We start from the raw sequence: 14,339 nt of genomic DNA, 5'->3' as shown, positions 1-14,339 counted from the left end.
AAGGGAAGGGAAGGGAAGGGAAGGGAAGGGAAGGGAAGGGAAGGGAAGGGAAGGGAAGGGAAATTAACTGCAGAGATGTTTCTGTTTATTTTGAGTGACTGATGAGCTGTAGCAGAGTGCTCAATATGTAATTTTACAAAAATTTACAATTTAATGCCTGATTTTATTTTATGTGAGCTCAGTGATCTTCCTAGACAAATTTGAAATACACGTGGTTAAATGAAATAAGTATTCCATCCTATTTTTTCTGCAGTGTCCCACAGGTAGCAGGAAACATTTCATAACCTCCTACTTGCTGAGGGCCACCGGGGCAGGCTCTTTTCAAACTCGATCCCTGTTCCTTGCTATCAGCTAAAGCATCTCAAAGGGTACAGAAAGCCTGCAGAGCATTTTGCTTTAGGAAAAGAGAACAAAGGGGTGTATTTTTCCTTGTATTAGGAGAAAACACACCTAATCATGCTTGTTTTGCTTGASGTAACTCAATTTCTGGTTGTGCGGTGACAGTCTCCTATTCAGTGCCCGAAGCGTGTAGCTAAAGTTGGTTCTGAATCAAACCCAAATCCCAAGACCCTTGGTCTTTCTGGGGCTGGCAAAGCCTAATATCAACATAAAAAAAAATTCCACAAGTCCTAATAATGGGCATAAAGGCGAAGCTGAATTTGGGAAGAGATGAAATTGGATCTGAAGTTTCAGAGAAGGTGAGACAGGTAAGAGGGACAACATGAGCCCACAGTAATTCTTACTGCTATTTATTCCCGCCATGTACTCTCGCAGCAGGGTGGATTAATTAGTGCAGAAGCCCTGTCTCTGCAGGCTCTCTCCATGCTGGCACACTGACCSCACCTCAGGCGGGGCAGGGAATCCCTGGACTCAGCTTGGCCCARGTGCCAGCAGAGGAAGGAAGGGAAGAGCAGGGAAGGGCAGTACCTCCCAGGTTCTGCCAGGAGGCCATGGCAGTGCCTGTGGACTCACCGGCTGGGCGAGGGACTGCGCAGGTAATGGGCCTGCACAGCCTTCACATCCGGGCCCTCCTCCTCCTCTTCCTCGGGCACTGCCGGCTCGCTGTCTGAATCTCTGCTGCTGGCCATGGCGGCTGCCAGGGAATCCACTGTAAGGGGAACAGGGCAGGAGGAAGAGTCATTACCCAGGTCTGCATGGGAGGCCATTCCCCAGCTGTGGGGCATAAGTGGCAGGGAGGTGCAGCAGAAGGGGCTCCCACATTTTGCTCCTGTGAGGAGCCCTTTCCACAAGAGCTACGTTGGCTCCTCTAGCAGGGCACCTGCCATTCCCAGGGCCTCATCCAGCTCCCTGGCTGCTGGCCAGCGAGTGCCAATGCTCTTTTGCCTGTGAGTAAGGTGCAGGAAGGCCAGGAAGGAAGGGGTGGCAGGGCAGAAACTCTATACTCCCCTGACYGCGTGTGGTGGCTGGAAGGAGCTATACACAGCCAAAGCCGGGCTGRAAGGAGGGTTGGGGCAAGAAACATGAGACCTTGCCTCCCCAAAATGAAACACTCCTAAAGCTGAAAACCGAAATRCTATAAGGCTTGGGACTTTGTCCTTGTAATCCTTTGTGTGGAATCTGCTGCTCTCACCCTGGGCATGGGAGAGCGAGGGGGCCATCGCCCAGTTAGGAGCATGGAAACAGAGTAACTGACATTTCCCCTGGACCAGGCAGAGGGACTCGCCTCAGTGCCACAAGAGGCGGTGGCAGTTCCCAGGGCCCCGGCAGCCAGGCTCAGGCTGGAGGACTGTAGCCATGTGGTCCCTCACAGGGCAGAGAGCAGGGACGCTGGGGAGCAAGGAAAGGGAACTTACCCCTGTGCCTGGACGGCTCCACTGGGGGTTCCTGCTGGAGGCACAGCAAAGGAGTCCACAGAAGACAGCAAGGAGTGGTACTGGGGGGGAAAGCAATCAGCTGCCCCCCTCTTGCTCTCTCTTCAGCTTCTTCATCGAGGGGCAGGACAACTGTTGGCACCAAACCTTTATCAGCTTTCTAAATATAGCTGTCCTGACACTGGCTGCTGGATTGCACGGGGAAGGAATTCAATGCCTCACAGACAGCAGCTGGTCAAGCACTTAACTCCTTCCSTGCTGTGGGCTGGATCCTCTGACATTTCTCAGTTACAGCAAAGAGTCCAGAGCCAGTGAGGCTGGACCTCTGCCTGCAGAGAGCCTCCAGGCAAGGGGGATCCCACCAGGCACAAACTGAAATGCTGCTATGACCTCTGATATCCTGGGAAATGCAGTGCAGGATGAAACACTCCAACCTGAGGGAACGTAAGGTACCTATCAACTACCTAGACTTCTGTAATGACTTTGGCATGGTCCTACACAACACTCTTACCTCTCATATGGAGAGAGATGGATTTTATTTGATGGATAAACAAGTGGCTGATGGGATCCAGTTACAGTCAATGGCTCAGCATCCAAATGGGGATTGTCACCAAGTGGTGTCCCTCAGGGTCCTGTACTGGGCCCAGTAGTGTTCAATATCTTTAGAAATGACACAGTGAGACTGAGTCACACTCAGGAATTCTGCCAATGACACTAGTCTGAGTGTTGCATTGGATTCAGTAGGGGTAGGGATGCCACATAGAAAGTGGAGTGGGCCCATGTGAACTTCATGAAATTCAGCATGGCCAAGTGCAAGGTCCTACATCGGGGTCAGGGCAATCCTCAGTATCACTACAGGCTGGGGATGAATGGGTTCAGAACAGTGTGGAGGAGAGGGACTTGGGAGTACTGGTGGATGAACATCTGGGTGTGAGCCAGCTGCACGYGCAGTCCATAAAGCCAACCRTATGCTGGGCTGCATCAGAAGTTTGACCAGCAGGTCAGGGGAGGTGATTGTTCCACTCTGCTCCCGTGAAACCCCACCTGGAGTATGGCATTCAGCTCTGGAGACCTAGCACAAAACACAAACCCCTTGGAGCAGGTCCAGAGAAGGGCCAAAAATGATCAGAAGGCTGGAACATTTKTATGGAAGCGTCTGAGAGGCTTGGGTCTGTTAATCGTGGAGAAGGCTCTAGGGAGATATTATTGCAGCCTTTCAGTAATTTAAGGGCATCTTAGAAGGAGTTTTTACCGGGGTCTCTAGTGATGGGACAAAGGGCAATGAATTTAMACTAAGAGGGTAGATTTAGATTAAATAAAAGGAAGAACTTCTTTACTATGAGGATGGTGAAGCCATCCAGATTGCCCAGAGAAGTTGTGGATGYCCCATCACTCAAGTGTCCAAGGCCAGYTTGAGTGGGGTTTTCAGCAACCTGGTCTGGTGAAAAATGTTCCTGCTTGAGGCAAGGAAATTGAACTAAATGATCTTTAAAGGTCCCTTAGGACCCAAATGATTCTGTGGTTCTGTGGTTGCATGATGTAAGCTGTTTTTTGTTCTTGGAAGAGCTAGGACTAAGCTGCACTGTCTTCTATGATGTCATTCCAAACAGGAAACTTCTAGTTCCCATCTCTTGACTCCCCAGCAAAGCTCATGGACCAGGCCGGCCCGGGCCAGAACCAGATGAATGTCTGAGTGCTGTTCATCTGTACTGGCTGCTCCAGTTGTGAGTCATGCAAAACATCCCACTATTGATTCCCGTTGCAAACAAACAAGCAAAAAAGAAAGGAAGTGGAAAAGGAAACTCACCTATCTCATACCACAGAAACCTTTGGTGCTGCATCATAGTGGGCAGGGCCTGCACAACCCTCTCCTTCTTGCTTGAATTCTGCATCCCAACTTGGGAATGGAAGCTGTGTCTGTAGGGATGCCATGTCATGGCAGGGAAGAGCTGTAACACAGCCACTCAAGTCTTGGTGTGYTCACAGCCCAGACTTGTGTCAATCCAGGTACAGGGGTGAGCAAGTAGGGAAAAGAGAAAGTGGTATATTSAATCTTGTGTGTCACAGCAAGAGGAGAAAGGGATGGCTGATTACTGGCTTGAAGAGATCCTAACAGTTYCATGCACAAAACCCGGATGAATTGTGTGGATCCTGCTCATGCCGGATCATGACAAGGCAATTTCTAGCTGCTTCTGCAATGCAGTGACACRTGTTCTTGTTAATTACTGCTAATTGTGGTAAGAAGTGATCTAAAGATGTTTGCTTATAGACTGTCTTATCCTGGAGAACRGAGCTTTCAAAGGACCTAAATGTTGGAGTGCATATTCCATTGGTATCCAATAAGAACAGATGCTTTTAAGTCACTGAAGTACTWCTGAAAATCCTATTTGTGAATCCCTAGAATGCAAGTGCAGCAGAGGATGGTGAAGGCCCTGCCCTGCCCTTTGCAACCCCTCAGATGTAGAGATGCTGAGAGCATCCCGTAGGTTGCACACTTGTGGAGAACACTCAGCGCAGGCAGACTGGCAGCTCCTCCTCATTGCTGGCTACAAGTTGTTGGGGTTTGGGATYAAGGTAGCCATACAGAGCAGAGGCAAAGATGACAGAAATCTTTGCTAATCACAGTTTGCATGTGCAAACTTAGCAAAAAGAGCTGTGAGTGTTGGGCATCTGTCACTGTGATTAATGTATTCATTCATCGATGAAGCTGAACTGCACATGGCCAGGTGCTGTCCTCTTAGGTGGGATCTTGATGTAAGGTTCCTCTTTCTCTTAACTGGCAGGAGTTACAAAGATTTATAGTGTTAGCACCATACTACCTATTCACATTTCTCATTGGCTTTTATGSACAAACCTTATCAGAGCGTGCATTTTTGGCGACACAATGAAGTCACCCCTGGTTTCATATTAAAGCTTTTCATGTTAATGACTAATAACATCCCCTAAAAATCCTACATATCAGCAAAAAGATTCCCCAGAGCTGCAGCCATCAGCAAAAAAAAAAAAAGACCTCAAGGGTTTGCATTGCCYACAGGTGAGGGGTGAAGAAGCTGATATGCAAAGTTTTGGCAGTGTTGCCAGTACCTATGGCAGCTCCTTTAGCTGTGGTGCCATTGCTTGTGAGTTTTAGCAGCTTATGCTAGACAGGGAAAGAAAATCAAGCCAGAAACAAATACAAAATCACTTAAAATTGCCCACATTGCTCCTGAGACCCCAATGAGAACTGTCRGGGAAAAATGACAGGATAAAAGTGCCTCAACACCTTTTCCAATCTAGGCCTAAATAACTAACAAAACCAATAAATATAGAGCATCTRAACAAGAATCTTAATATCAGCTATATATAAGTGTCAGGTGTTGAGGCATATGCTCTTCATGTTACCTAGGACACCAGTCTTAGCCAAGTGTTCAAAACAACAAAATATAACCCATCCCAGTGCCAACGTATTTACTTGTGATGGAATGGAGTGGCTGATAGAGGCAGGGTAAAAATCTTCCCACCAGTGAATCACTTCCACACCAACATGAGATGAAGCAGTCCCTGGGACCATTCACTCTACCGTATTTCTCTATCTGCCTGGCTGCACAAAAGATAAGAGCTATCGCGGCTGCATCGGTTGTGAAACCACAAATTCTTGGAATGGAAGACAATTATTAATGCCTAAGAACTACTATTAATTTAGATTTCTCTCTTATCCCAACTGATTGTGATTGCTGATTTTTATGAGACTGATAGAACTTCCCATCTTTAAGATTACCATCTGTCCATCAAATTTAACTGGTCAAGTGGGTTTTGAAGTTACTGGGAAGAAGAGAGGAAAGACAGGTTGTATAAATGATCTTGTGAAGAAAGCAGTAAGTTGACCAAGTTGGTTATAGTCTCTGCACTTTACTAACTTCCTTTGGTGGAACTTTTTTTGTGAAGAACTGAGAATTAACACAGAAAGTGTGGGCAGATGGTGTACAGTGATAGCATTTCTGCTATCTACCATTTCTGCCACTACCTCTGTTCATCAGACTCAAAATATTAACTGGGAACAAAATCAAGTCTGGAAGCTAGAGTAAAGATCCTACACGTCTCTCCCTGGAGGATGTGGGATAAAGTCACAAAGATCTTAAAGCCTTGAAAGGATGCAAACCTTGAATAAACTCACCCTTGTGAGGAACCTCATCCATGTGGGCTCCAAAGAAAAGGAAGACTACTGACCTTGCTCCAGCTTTGTTTACATCTTAAGTAATTTACAGTTAACATTTTGAGGTTAGTTAACAAGCTGTTTTTGGAAAATGTCTCTCCTTCTCTTTGCAGGGTCCTTGCCATCTCCTAATGCCTGCAGCCAGTCAAAGCTGAGACAAAGAAGACAGGATGATTTTTTTCTACTGGCTGTCCTCATTTGGAAGATTTCCAAAGAATAAAATTTTTGTACCCTTATGTGCTTATGTGCCTTGCGCTAACAGTTGTAAGAGAACTGAGATTGTGCATCAAGCACAGATAAATGGTCCTTTCTGTCAGAGGGATTGGATTTCCAGTCATTCCAAGTTTCATTGTCTTGGAGGTATTTTGAACAACTGCCACATAGACCAAAACGCAAATCTTCAGGCTTTTGGCAGATTTACCACACAAGTATGAGGACAGCACAAGAGCAAGATACAGATGTGCTTTACTGGGCTAAACACAGATATTCTAGTGTAGACAACCACTTTTGAAGAAGCTTCCTTCAAAAATCACAACAAAATTAATCAATAATATACTGCATTGTATGACTATTTAATCTGAAAATGGTGTCTAAGAACATGATGTCCCCATCTAAGATGCCTGAAGTATCATTCACACCCTAAGCATGACTTTGTCCCTCAAATAGCTAGAAATAGAGCATAGATGACTATCCCACATGGAAACATCTCTTGCTGCCCGGTGGCAGTGAAGAGTTTAGAAGACACACTGTCTTCAGTTAAATGTTTGCTTTGGCTGCCATCAGTCCCCCTTTTACTCTYCAGTCAATTATAGCAGCAGTTATTTGTGCCTTCCATGTCCAGAACACATGAGCAGTGCTGGCCTTGCAGTGCCTGTGCCTCAACAGACATGTCACCAGCATGCTGCAAGCCATGGGCTGGGTTATCCAACAGCCTTTTGCAGCAGAGAGGGAGAAGTGCCTTTGGTACCTGTGGCTGTTGTGCAAACCACAACCACACACTGGCAGTGAACAGTAGGCTTAAGAGAGTAAGAACTTGGTTGAGATGCATCTCACTTATATTTAGACAATCCATTAGTCATCAAATTCCCATAAATTACATATTCTTATGAATATTTAAAGTAAATGGAATTAGGCCCCTCAGTTCCTTAAAGCCTGGTTGTGGGCTGCTGTCTTAATACCTTTTTAACTCTGTTCCTTAATAAGTATTGGAGAAAATTGAGGCTTATCCTCCCCTGGTTCCCTGTCATCACATGCATGATCTCGGTTGTACTGCACACTCGGCTCCCAGCCCCACYGCACCCTTCCCTTGTTTCATGCACCTGCGCATTGGGGGAAAYTGGGAAAGGCCATTTAATTGTGGGGGAAAGTTCACAACTGGGGAAGGAGTTCATGAGTTTACAGAGAGCAGCAAGTGATGTCAAAGCCTACTGGTGATKTGGCTTGTCATTCTGGCTGGGAGGGGAGTGGCAAGCTGCGGCGCAAGCACCTTAAAAGAGGCTGAGAAGTGAACCTGTCCTGCCACTGCAAAGCAGCCTTTCAGCAAAAACCAATTACCTACCGAGCCACCTGGAGATTACAAGGAAGAGCACCTTGAGGTGAAACAAAGGAGTGATGAGGGGGACGGCAATGAAARGATTTGGGCTGTTCATTTTCAGCGCAAGTGAGTACTAATTTGGTTATGTCCTCAAGGGTTGGGTGTAAGTAAACAGCACTACAAAGCACAAGGACTCGAGTGCTTCGTGTGTCCACTTTTTTTTGTTTAGGGAAGGTTCCTCTGTGTTCATGGCCAGGAAAGTGTGTGTACCATCTCTGTGCTGMACGTCCAGACACAGAGCCATCTCCTAGAGCTGCAAGGCAGTGTTAGGAGTGGGGGGAAAAATGCTATTCTTCATGAAGCTGGAAAATATTTTTTTAAAAAACAGTTTTATGGGTTTCTGTTAAATACAGTATTTATCTCTGAAGAAGGAACTTCCTCCTCTGGAAGTCTCAATTCYACTGTTTTTTATCCTGTCTCATCTKCTCATATCAATGCCTTATTCCATGCTTCAGACCAAGCTACACACATAGGAATTGCTTGGGTTTTTTTCAGTGAAATTCCTGAAAACATAACTTTAACAAAAAGACCCACAAAAAGGAAATTCACAAAGTTAAAAGTAATCAGAAAAAGTGTATGGGCTTCATACRCAACTAATGTGACTTGGGCCATAGTTTGATCATTATGCAAATTGTGCAATGCCATTGGTTTTCACTCTTGTTTTTCATTATTCTCACTTTTTATGCTGTGCAAATTAAGTATGGGGAACATTTCAGAGCAGAAATGTGTATGTAGGATGAAGCTCTTTTTTTTGCTTGATCAGAATCTCATTTTTTTCAGCAAACAATATATTTCCTCTAATTGTATTAATTGCCTTTCAGTCTGTTAACACTAGTAATGAAAGCGAAAGCAGAAATGTGACTTCAATTTTCTTCCTCCTTTGTACAAGTACAAATCTCTAAGTTGAGCAAAGGGAGATAAAACCTTTCTCAATTTCTTAAAATGCTATAAACATGATAACATACAGAACAGTAATCCTAGGACTTAAATCTAGGTGACATTGTCTCTCTAGTAGTCTGTAGGTTATTTGTACTCCCTCCTTTTCTGGAATTCTTTCAGAATTGGATTCTCCTCCCTTCAGCCATATTTTGAATAGATTCTGTTTTGCCTCTGGAAAAAAAACCCCAACCTTTGAAGAATAAACCACAATTTTTAAACATGCTAACAATGAAGTGAAACATGGTGAGAAGTAGGAAGAAATCAGCCTGAGTGAGTAACATCTCAGAATGAAACCTTGCAGCTACCCTGAGAAAGGGAAGCTTTTTCTGGGACGCAGAAAGGTATGTGGGTGACAAACGGAAGAGCACCAAAAGCAGTGGGACATGAGGGTGACAGCAACAGATTAATAAGTGTGTTACAGGCTGTGCCTCTCACAYGCAGTGTCTGGTTCATCTGCTCCCCAACTCTGCACCAAAAACATGTTTGGAAGAAAAGAAAGACCTCATTTATTGGAGGATTTGACTCATCTGATTGGAAAAAGGAAAAGAAGTCTTAGGGTTGGGTAGTCCCTTCTTCCTCAGGGCATTAAAGACCTGTCAGTGAACCCTAGCCCAGTAGAACCAGTTTCTGAGTGACAAAAAGATCAGGAAATGGGTTTTGTTCCATCTCCTAATACACACATTGATGCTTTTCACTCTAAGTGCAAGAAAGCATCTCTATCCAGTCACAAYAAGCAAGGAGAAAGCTTTCACAGGTGTCTCATATGGGAGGGCATATGGAAACAGCAATGAGAAAGAGCCCCAGGGCTATGCAAACATGGGCCTCGCCCTGGGTGCTCCAGAGCAGGGTAAGATCTGGGAGTGGCTGCAATAAAAGCATGTTAGAAATACTTTGCCCTGGTTTCCTTCTCRTAACTGTCAGCAGTTGTAAATGAAATAATTCCTGAGAGAACAGAAGCCACCCCTGCCATGTCACAGAGGAAGAGGTGRAAGCACACCTGACTAATGAACTGTTTGAGCCCACAGAACAACTCTGTCATGGGGCAGGGCATGCAAACAGATGAGAATTTAGGCTAAAAGCAGATCCCTGTGCCAACTGTCCCATGGCACCCTGTGTAATTACCTGAACTGTTGCCACAGGTTCTTAGTGCAGTAACAACATGATCTTTTGGGTCCCTATGGTACTATTTTCTAAGGGACACTGTTGTTCAACTGCTTGTCAAGGATCTGGCAGTGCTCAACTTGCCAACAGTTTTCTCTTACTGACCTTGTGCAAGTGGCTGTGGGCTTTTCCTGTCTAAAAGAAGTAGGTATTCACAAACAGTTTCCAACTCRAGGTGGAATCTATAGACATTCTTTCTCCTTTATACATTATACTTCCTTATAGATCTAACCGGGACAAAGATAYGGCAGAATGAGGACCCCAAGGTTGCTAGATGGCAGCTTTTCAGACAAATGCTCTCCAGGGAACAGTCACCCAACTTTCAGACACAAACCTTCACCACCACATGGAGCATGTCCTTCATGGGGAAAGCTTGCCTCCTCTTTGCCATAGGAGCACCTCTGAGCAGCACTTCCTTCCTTGCCATTTACAATTTTGCCAAATTATTCCATTTGGTGCCGTTAAAAAAAMAGAAACAAAACCAAAAGCTTAAACCAACAAACAGAAACACAGAACGCACACAAACTTAGRAGAAAGCAGGTGTTTTTAACCATAGATTCCCACAGGCATGAAGATCATCTATGGCCTTCTAGGGTGGACATAAATGTCCACCTCAGTTCTTAGAATAACAAAGACCTGCCCACCAGGCAATGCTCAGACATGATGAATTAAGAGCAAGTTAGAGGGAATTCAATGTAAAAGAAACACCTGCCCTGCGCACTTCCCCAGGGCACAGAGGCATTTCTGTTTTATTCAACTCGCAGCTATTCCTGTGCTCCAAAGGCAGGAGCTGGAGTTCTTGGAGAAAGGTGCCTACAAACTTACTCATTTTTTTAGAAACTACGAGCTATTCTTTCCCTGTTTCTTTCAATCACTCTTTGCTTTTCTAGGTTTTTCTGTTTTCAGGGATGAAAAACATGAACAGGTTTTGATTCCCTAGCACAAAACATCACTTTTCTATGGATTTGGATTGAGGCAAGTTATTTGACAGTTTTCCTCATCCTTGAAATTTGACAATATCAGTTTGTTAGTTTAGCCTGAATCCTTAAGACTGCTGATGCAGTTGTATCTGTTTATCTGTCTCCCTCTGTACATTTTGAAGTGTCAAAGGATGTCAGTCACACTGGAGGAGGGCTCAGGAAAAAATAAAGCAACTTTCTAAACTCCATGGCAGGGCAGTGTATGTCTAGGTGAGGAAGAGGGAAGCAAGGAATAGAAGGCAGAATTTAGCTCCAAGCCATTCTGTGCAGCAGCTTCCTAGAGCAAATCTGCCCCAGCACATGTGCCCTCTTGCTCTGTGGTGAATGTCCTGGATGACAGGGAATGTGGGGTTATTGTGGTAGGTAAGAAAGCCAAAGAGACTCACATGGAATCCAGGTATTGTTATTTTTGCTGAGTGAAGAATTTATTCTTTTCGTAGTTCTAGTGTCTGCTCATGCGCTCACTGTGGAAGCACCTGCCAGGCAAATCCAGGTGGCAAGAGGAAAAGACGCTACCCTGGGATGTAATTTTAGAACAAACTCAGTTGTTGACAGAGGAGACCTGGTTGTCTGGAAGAAAATCAATAGCAAGGTAAATTGAGCTGCATAAAGAAACAGATGAGAGGGCATCCAAGAGGGAGGTGGGAGATGGAAGCTGGACTGTGGATGGGAATGGATGTGAGAAAATTAAGATTTCTTCCAGACTTTTTTTAATCCCAGAATTGTCAAACAGAAATGCTGATTTTAGATTCAATTTATCCCAAACCTATTGCATGATATTAGGCAAGCACCCACCCTTCTTTTTCCTCTCTCTTGGTCTTACAATGTGTACTGAGGTTACATCACTGTATGTACTGTGGCGTTTACATCCATTTAAATACATTAAACACTCACATACTTTCTAAAAAGATGYGTGTTATACATATACATTTTTATATAGGCATCTCTTTGATTCTATATAAAGTTTTAAGTTGATGATAAKAGTACATGAAGAGATTCTTGAAGTGTCCTACAGCCATTTGGAATATTTGAAAGTAGAGAGACTTCTACACTTCTCCTTGACTTTGTGGTAATTAGTGAAAGGAGAAACAGCCTTTGGAGATCCCCTTGAGGAGCTGCCAAGGGCTTCTTCTCTGGAGATCCTTGCTGGGAGAGTTTGTGTAATCATAGGGCAATTTGACTGACGTGGGTCCTGACATGGATCTCAGACAAGTTGTCCTGCCCTCATGGAGAGGAAAGCTGAATAAGACCCAGCAAATGAAATCAGTTGTCTCCGATTTCAGGTAAGCTGTGAGAAGGGGATTMCAGATGGAAACAGAGATACTTTTGAATTTCTATGTTTTTCTYGGCTTTTTCTCAAACTGGTGCAGTTTAAGACCATCTTTTCCATGCTTAAGAGTAGGCTGATTCATTGAGTTGTGATGCAGACTAACACAAAAGAAACCAAGACTGATCCTGTTCCCTCCCTCTCTACCAGAGTGATGCTGTGACGAGGTATTTTGATGGACTGGTGCAGTATGGGGAGGGCTACGACCACCGTATCCAGTTCAGTGGCAATGTCGACAGCGGGGACATCAGCATCACCATCAGTGCTGTGACAATGGAGGATAACGGGACATACGCCTGCAGCGTCCGCCTCCGGAACGATCCCCCCCGCGAGACTGCGTTCCTGGACCTCTTCGTTCTCGGTAAGGTGACAGAGGCAATGCCACACCCCTGTTAGACACAGCAAGCCTTCCTCTAATGTCCACATTGGTTTAAACAACAGATTTTCTAATAGTAAAAAGAAGTTGTCATCCACACTTCCACCTCTGGTCTTTTCCTACRCCTATGGAAGGACACTGGGAGGCAAAGAGCACACAACTTGCTCAGACACCCAGAGTTATATGGCTCACTATAGGCCTCATTACAGGGCTTTCCTCATCTCTCCTGTGGCTTGTCATACTTCAGTTATCAAAGGATGGGTGACCTAACACTATTAGACATATCCTAAAAAGCATCTTGCAACTCCTTCTTGGTTTTCCCCAAAAAAGGAGAAACAAATTAGATACAAATTCACTCGAGTTGCTTTAAGAAGAMAGTGGCAGGTGCAAGACCAGCCTCTGTTTGCAAGAATAAAAACCACAGGTGCAGATGGCCTGAAACAAGAAATTACTTCTTATTAATACAATTACTTCCTTTTATCCTCCTTCAGTYGCACCATCAAAGCCTGAATGTAAGATTCTGGGAACACCACAATATGGACAGACAATCAATCTAACCTGCGTTTCTCACGAGGGCTCCCCAAAGCCAAAATATACCTGGGAAAGCTTCAACATACAAAACGAGCCCCGTGTGCTACCAAACCCAGAAGGTAAGGGGAATTCAAAGACATCAAGTCTATAAGCTCTCTGCAGATGAGGGCTGGAATTATTTTAAAATGCAAATGCAAAAACAGTCTTAAGGCTCTTTATAGGATGTTCTCTGAACAGGATTTTGAAAAGTTGTCCTTTGGATACAAGGTGTGCTCATGAGTAACTTAGCAGCAAGTAAAGGACTCTTACTTTTAGTAAGAATGGTCAGAAAGCTTTTAACTTCAGCTCTCCCCTGGTAAGAAAGCTGCATCGCTCTGGAAGCAGCCAGAAATAATTATTTCTCAGTTGCTGGGAGTAAGGGGGGCATAACATGAGAACAACATCAAGTTTTCTGACTGTCTTTACATCCCAGCTTGCTTGACAATGAGCAGATCTCTTTCTAAACTGAAGGAAACAAAAAATGGCCTTGGAAGCTTCCTTCCAGAGATGACGCCTCACTTAGAGGAAGGGGGTATGAGAAAGTTACGCCATTCCTGCATTGAGCATAAAAGAGACTTCTGGTTCTTTAAGGCTSACACCCAGGCCCAAATATTTTATTTGCTTTTATTTTATGTCAGAATCTGGAAAGGAAAAGAAAATTAATTTCCACAACAGAACYCCTCACAGAACTATTAATACAGGGTTTAACACTCTTTTAAGTGTAGCAGTGACAGAGGACTTAGATTTATTTCTTTTAACAACTTTGTTTTTTCCTGGCCTGTCCAGCTTCAGGAAGACTGAGTATCTRTATCTCCCTTCCTGGTTTAAGGGAAGTAAATGAAATATGATGAGACTCCAAAGGATATTCTACACTCAGGAGCCGACTCTTGCATAAAATATGCAAAGGACAAAGTACCACAGGGGCAGGAACTTTATTCATTTCTGGCCACTACGTGGTGCCAGCGCATCACACACAGCCCTGAGCACAGCGGGACTTGTCACAGCAGCAGCTTCTGCTGTCACCCTGTTCTTCCCTGGGACAGGAGTCTCTGCGGACCCGTTCCCACTTCATTTCTGCTTTCATCAGAGCACCCATAGCCAAGCAATGTGCCGACTGTCCCCTTGTGTCTCAGGCTGGCTGGATGCCCTCCTGCCACACAGACGATTTCGTTCTGTGCTAAGCAAGTCCCACTGCTTGCAAAATGTGCAGAACCCCCTCAGGAGACACTCCAAAGCAGATAGTACCTGACCCACATTTTTCCCCATTTCACTCACTCAGTTAGTTTTGATTTAATAGGAGGTTTAAATTCCAGTTTCAGACTGAGACTTTGAGAACTACAAACATCACACACACACAAAGGGGGGGGG

The 14,339-nt window shown here is 44.7% G+C and overlaps 2 protein-coding genes across 2 annotated transcripts in view; one reads left to right on the top strand and one right to left on the bottom strand.

Annotated features, from left to right (window-relative positions):
* The window catches only part of STYXL2 (serine/threonine/tyrosine interacting like 2), a 9,938-nt gene extending 8,850 nt beyond the window's left edge, over positions 1 to 1,088 (bottom strand). Inside the window, exon 1 of the mRNA XM_057389915.1 lies at positions 973 to 1,088. Coding sequence (XP_057245898.1) covers positions 973 to 1,088 — 116 coding nt within the window. The remainder of the gene's footprint in view (positions 1 to 972) is intronic.
* Positions 1,089 to 9,373: 8,285 nt separating this feature from the next.
* The window catches only part of GPA33 (glycoprotein A33), a 7,506-nt gene continuing 2,540 nt past the window's right edge, over positions 9,374 to 14,339 (top strand). Inside the window, exons 1-4 of the mRNA XM_057389920.1 lie at positions 9,374 to 9,404; positions 11,139 to 11,290; positions 12,176 to 12,386; positions 12,893 to 13,051. Coding sequence (XP_057245903.1) covers positions 9,374 to 9,404; positions 11,139 to 11,290; positions 12,176 to 12,386; positions 12,893 to 13,051 — 553 coding nt within the window. The remainder of the gene's footprint in view (positions 9,405 to 11,138; positions 11,291 to 12,175; positions 12,387 to 12,892; positions 13,052 to 14,339) is intronic.

Source organism: Malurus melanocephalus, unplaced genomic scaffold (genome assembly GCF_030028575.1).
Source record: "Malurus melanocephalus ecotype Western Australia unplaced genomic scaffold, MMel_1.1 scaffold_21, whole genome shotgun sequence".
NCBI classification, from domain to species: Eukaryota; Metazoa; Chordata; class Aves; order Passeriformes; family Maluridae; genus Malurus; species Malurus melanocephalus.
The sequence above is the reverse complement of the archived record's forward strand: the minus strand, read 5'-3'. Positions and strand labels throughout refer to the sequence as shown.